Source organism: Lolium rigidum, chromosome 6, assembly GCF_022539505.1.
Source record: "Lolium rigidum isolate FL_2022 chromosome 6, APGP_CSIRO_Lrig_0.1, whole genome shotgun sequence".
Lineage (NCBI taxonomy): Eukaryota > Viridiplantae > Streptophyta > Magnoliopsida > Poales > Poaceae > Lolium > Lolium rigidum.
In genome coordinates this window covers 32,952,928-32,958,742 of record NC_061513.1, presented here as the reverse complement: position 1 = coordinate 32,958,742, position 5,815 = coordinate 32,952,928, and the positions used below count along the sequence as shown (strand labels likewise).

Here is a 5,815-nt window from a genome sequence, read left to right as displayed (position 1 = left end):
ATCTCATTTCTATGCTTTCCCTATTTTTATGTTTTTCTATTCTACGAATCAAAGGAGGCCTAATTTTTTCTTCACTTAGTTTCTTAACTCCGAATACCCGTTATGAAATCTTAAGGAGACTCATCGCTTCGTTTTTGTCGGGCCGATAGATGGCATTTTTCATGTCTTCACGGACCAAAACAAACAGCTGCAGTCCTTGGTTGGGGTCAGGCTGGAGATGCCCTAAAATTCATATAAGTCGTGGAGTGCCATTCAGAGCATGAAATTTTGTCTACCCATCGATTTGATTTAAATCAAATGTTCTAGGTACAGCTATATTGCAAACAAAATCTTTGGACTCTATTCTCGAGATGATTGATTGACGGCGTGCAATCGAAAACTCCTCATCCCACAGGAATGGACATATAGAAAGAAGAACATGGTTTTTCTACTCACTCTTTCGCACTGCATGGATCACACCCATGCAGACTATACTTTTCTGTGGACGCTGCAGCAACATTCGACACGGTGTGTAAGTCTAAAACAGGATAACTTACAGTTGACCCTTAACGTCGACGGGAATTGACCACTACTAATTCCGGCATGGAGAGATGACAGACGCGTGATCGCCTACAGTATATAAATAAGCCCACACGCACCGATCGAATGGCACCCACCGACCTAGTACAGTCCCAAGCATCCTACAAAGGTAGAACGATGTCACGATCACGACTCCCCGTCCTCTTCGTGCTCGCCGCCTCGCTCGTCGTGCTGGCGTCGGGCCAGCCTCGTCCGGTGGTCGTTCCGGTGACCAAGGACACCGCCACCTCCCTCTACACCATCCCCTTGTACGACGGCGCCAACCTCGTCGTCGACATCGCGGGCCCGCTTGTGTGGTCGACGTGCCAGCGAGACCACTTGCCGGCGAAGTTCGCGTGCAAGAGCGACACCTGCAAGCTCGCCAACGCCTACCCCGTGCCGGGCTGCCCAGCGGCCGGCTGCGGCGGCGACCCGTGCAAGGACATGACGTGCACGACGTACCCGTACAACCCGGTCACCGGCTCGTGCGCTGCCGGGAGCCTTGTCCACACGAGGTTCGTCGCCAACACCACCGACGGCAAGAACCCGGTGAACCAGGTGTCCGTCAGGGCGGTGTCGGCGTGCGGAACGACGAAGAAGCTCCTGGCGTCGCTGCCGCGGGGCGCCTCGGGCGTGGCCGGGCTGGCGGGCTCCGGCCTGGCGCTGCCGGCGCAGGTGGCATCATCGCAGAAGGTCGCCAAGAAGTTCCTCCTCTGCTTGCCAACCGGCGGCGCCACCGGCGACGGCGTGGCCATATTCGGCGGCAGCCCGCTGTACCTGGAGTACACGGGGTCGGTGGAGTACACCTCGTCGCTGGAGCACACGCCGCTGGTCGCCCGGGAGGGCAGCCCGGCGTACTACATCGCCGTCAAGTACATCGCGCTGGAGAGCTCTAGGGTGCCGCTCCCACCGCGGGCGCTCGCCACGGGCGGCGTGGTGCTGAGCACGACGGCGCCCTACACGGTGCTCCGCGCGGACGTGTACCGCCCGTTCCTGGCCGCGTTCCGCGAGGCCACGGCGGCGCAGTGGCAGTACGCGCAGAAGCCGCGCGAAGTGAAGCCCGTGGCGCCGTTCGGGGTGTGCTACGACGCGCGGACGCTGGCCAACACGCGGATGGGGTTCATGGTGCCGAGCGTGACGCTGGCGCTTGACGGGGAGAAGAACTGGACGATGACCGGCGTGAACTCGATGGTGGCCGTGAAGCCGGGGAATAAGGCGTGCCTGGCCTTCGTGGAGATGAAGGAGGTGAAGGCCGGGGACGGCAATGCGCCGGCGGTGATCGTTGGAGGATTCCAGATGGAGAACTTCGTGCTGCAGTTCGACCTGGAGAGGAAGCAGTTCGGGTTCCTCAGGCTGCCCTACTACGCGCAATGCGGCCACTTCAATTTCACTCGGAGCTCTTAGACCTTTTTAGTGCATGCATGTATGTACTAAAATGTGAATGTCTTGAGCTACGTTGCTTATTTTTAGACTGCTACCAGAGGAGCGGGCCAGCGAGGTGGAGCAAGTAGTCCGTGTGCGAGAGGTGTCGGCTGGTTTGGTAATTTGAGCCACCAAGGCCTTGGTCTCCGGGTGCGTGCGTGCGTGCGAATGGAGGCTGATCTGGGGCGGGGTAAATACGAGTATATATGGGCCGCGTAAGTATGAGCTGGAGGTGGAGTAGGAGATCAGCCTTTCGCGCACATGCAGCCCAGAGATGAGGTCCGCTCCTATCGACACACGAAACTGCTACCCATCGACACAGGCAGGTGCACCCGCGAGGAATTAATGCACAAGCGCGCCGGCTCTTTTCGTGGATACGTACAAGCAGCCCACCGCGGGAGTTGACGTGCATACGTACGCTTTGGCTTTGGATGACGCAGCTCGCCACGTGGGGCGAGAATTAATCCCGTTCATATCCGCGCGCGCGTGTGTGCATTGCGATTCCATCCCCTAGAACCTCATCATTATTACGTCAGCATCCACGTTTTTTTTTCTTTTTTTTTACTCCTCCCTGCGCGCTAGTGCAAATCAAGCGACCTCTACGCCTTTCCTGTTTTTCAATGCTTCCTTAATTTTCCCACTCAATTAATTCCATCGAATGCATCTCCCCAAAAAGACTACCCTTCTTTTCGCCCAATTTAAGCTCACATATATAATAGTAGATGGCTTCCAATATTAGAGCTACCTACCAACTAGACCACGTAACATTTTTTCAGAAACAAAATGTACGTATCACTTCACCTAATTAACACACTGCTCCTCCCAGTCAAACATTAGCCGGCCCAACATTTCCCGGGTACCCTAAGTCAAACATTAGCCGGCCCAACATTTCCCGCGTACCCTAAGTCAAACATTAGCCGGCCCAACATTTCCCGCGTACCCTAAGTCAAACATTAGCCGGCCCAACATTTCCCGCGTACCCTAGCCGCCACCCCCACTGCACCCCCTCCTCCCGCCGCCGCCGCCGGGCAAAGCCCCGGTGGCGTGGCGGCGGCGGGGGCTCCTCCACTGCTGCGCCGACGATGACGAAGCCTACGATGCCTACGACGACGACGACGACTACATCGAGGCGCTCGCGTACCATAGCGAGGAGGTGAAGGACGACAGCGATGACTACGAGATGGCGAAGCTCGGCGTCCTCGTCTCCGAGTACGACGCGCCTGTGCAGCCGCCGCTGCCCCGCTACGCCACCGCCGTCATGCTGCCGGGCCTGTCGGCGGATGAAGCCCTTCGACAGACGCTTCTGGCCTCGGTGGCGCCTCCTCCACCGCCGCCACAGCCTTATCCCTGGGCGCCTCAACCGCCGCCACAGCCGCAGCCCTGGGCGCCTCCTTCACCGCCGCCACAGCCTTATCCATGGGCGCCTCAACCGTCGCCACAGCCGCAGCCTCCTCCACCTCCAACACCGGCGGCGCGCCCGGCGTCCGCTCCCCCGGATGGCTACTGGCTGTGGGTGATACCGGAGCTCATTGTGCTCGACAGCGACGAGGAGCGGCACAACGACGATGAGCAGCAGTAGGCGTTTAGGTTTTTTTTTATGTTTTAAGTATGTAAATTATGTTTCATGTTTTAAAAAATGATTCGTCCAAAAAAATGCGTCGTGCCGCTGGAGCCACCTCCAGACACAAATGGACGCGCGCGGACACTAAAATGCGTCGCGCCGCTGGAGATGCCCTTAAGCCCTCTCTGAAAGCATAAGCTTCCGCATAGGAGCATCGACCACATGAGGTAAAAATCTTTGGGATGCAGCAATACATTTGCCCCCTACAATCTCTTATAACCACCCCTGCAGCTCCTCTTCCAGATATCACGTCAAAAGCAACATCTACATTTATTTTCAACATTCTTTCATTAGTTTCTTCCACCCTTCCACTTTCTTTGCTTGAGGCTTTGATGCGGCCAACATATAACTTTTTGGACTCGACATGCTCTTACTAGCTCAAGGAACCATTTCTTTGCAATTTCATGCATGCACATAACTCTAACGTAATTAAGTTAGTCAATGCATCCCATGCATTACTTCATTTTCTTATTCATCTCTGTTTTTTTTCCTTATGACCTTTACTTTGCCGTGCTACAAAATCACATACTCATAGGAAATTTAGTCTCTCAAACACCGTGAACTACCTCGTAGTCGACACGGTGACTGGCATTGGGTCGGTTTCATCACAACTGCAAGGATCGTGACACATCCTTGATGACCTGTAGATTTTGATCACACCGTCTGAGCTACCTTGAAACATTACTCCACCACTGATCAAATCAACAAAAATGTAGTAAGTTTTGGAAAGATAAATTTTGGGACACAGGTAGTACTTCCAATATTAGGAAAGAGTGGAGGAAAAATAGGAATTAATTATCACAAGATCTCATTGCAGCTAGTTTTGACCGAAAACAACCTTGCCTGTGCGTACGTGTTGAAATTAAGGAAAAATAGGAGTATTTTGTATATGAATATATATTCACACATTGAAATTAAGGGCCTCAAAAAGAATGAGAAATAGTGGCCAACTGTCCACAATTAGCTAACCAAATAGTGGCCAATTAGAGTTCATGAACAGCAGGACAATTATTAGTCTCATTTTTATTACTTGAAATGGGTCAGAAGAGGCAGCGGGAGGCACCTGCGGGTTGTAGTCGTGTTCTCGTCCCAGGCGAAGACCGAGTGGCGCCTTCCTGACCCATCCTCGCCATCGCCACCACCACCTTGGGCTGGCTGTACCACCACCACACCCAATCAACCCTGAATAATAGTTAAGCTAAGGATTTTCACAACACACACAAATAATGGCAAGTATCCGGATTATTGCCACTCGTTATTAGAATTTAGAAACATAACTACTACAAACAATAACATTGAACACCACATAATTTTCAATTGCAAGATCAGCACATGTGTCTTAAGTGCAAACTCTCTAGGACTACTAGTGAACTACTTTGAAACCGAAATAACTCGGAGAGGCAAGAAGTCCATCTGGGAGTATTGAGTATGGCTCATGCAAGACCAATGAATTTATCAAGCCATGTACAGTGAAGAAATCACTAGATGGCTGCAACAAAATTTAGCAATGACTGGCCAAAGTGAAAAAATATGCTGCTCAGTTTTGCGGGTAGTGGCCATTAGCAAACAAATTACGATTAAATACAACTTCAAGTAAGCAGACAAATATGTCAACCAAAAAATTGCAGATGCGGTAATTCCAGAAACTCTATGAGCAGGGTGGACTTCCAATGCAGCGCATGCACAAATGATCATGAGCATATATAAGGATTAAGTTGGAATAAAGCTTGGAGGGCAGAATCTCACAATTCAAGAAGGCATCAAATAGGTTTCAGTAATGACTTCAGCTGTATCACCAATAGGATGAGTGTGCATACAATTCCCATATTTCACGTCCTGGCATTTGATGGACAGAGACAACATCGCCAAGTCAAAGACTCGTCAGGTTCTTCCTCCGACGGAGACAACATCGCCAAGTTTTTTTAGAAAAAACACAGTAGACAACAAAGACACGGTTGCCAACACATCCTTCAGCTAATGAGCTAATGAATCAGCTACATCAGGTCACAAAAAAAATTCCGCATGGAATCCTCTAAATTCTCAAACATCCGCATTGATAACACAACAGCAAATACAGTGTGCAAGTCGTACAAGCTAGACCAACTCATTTGACATACAAATATACACAGATCAAGAAAATCTGCCATAAATTTAAGCTTCATTTGGCAGAATCAAGTACATCCACTATATCCAAGAAAGCAAACTTCACGTATA

The 5,815-nt window shown here is 51.4% G+C and overlaps 1 protein-coding gene across 1 annotated transcript; it reads left to right on the top strand.

Moving 5' to 3' along the window:
- The first annotated feature begins 696 nt into the window (after positions 1–696).
- Positions 697–1,962, top strand: LOC124658911 (chitinase CLP-like). The gene has a single exon (XM_047196902.1). It carries the CDS (start codon positions 697–699, stop codon positions 1,960–1,962), a length of 1,266 nt encoding a protein of 421 aa, XP_047052858.1.
- The last annotated feature ends 3,853 nt before the right edge of the window (positions 1,963–5,815 follow it).

Excerpts from the sequence above, each read along its gene's own strand:
- LOC124658911 (XM_047196902.1), top strand. The coding sequence starts at position 697 with ATGTCACGATCACGACTCCCCGTCCTCTTCGTGCTCGCCGCCTCGCTC.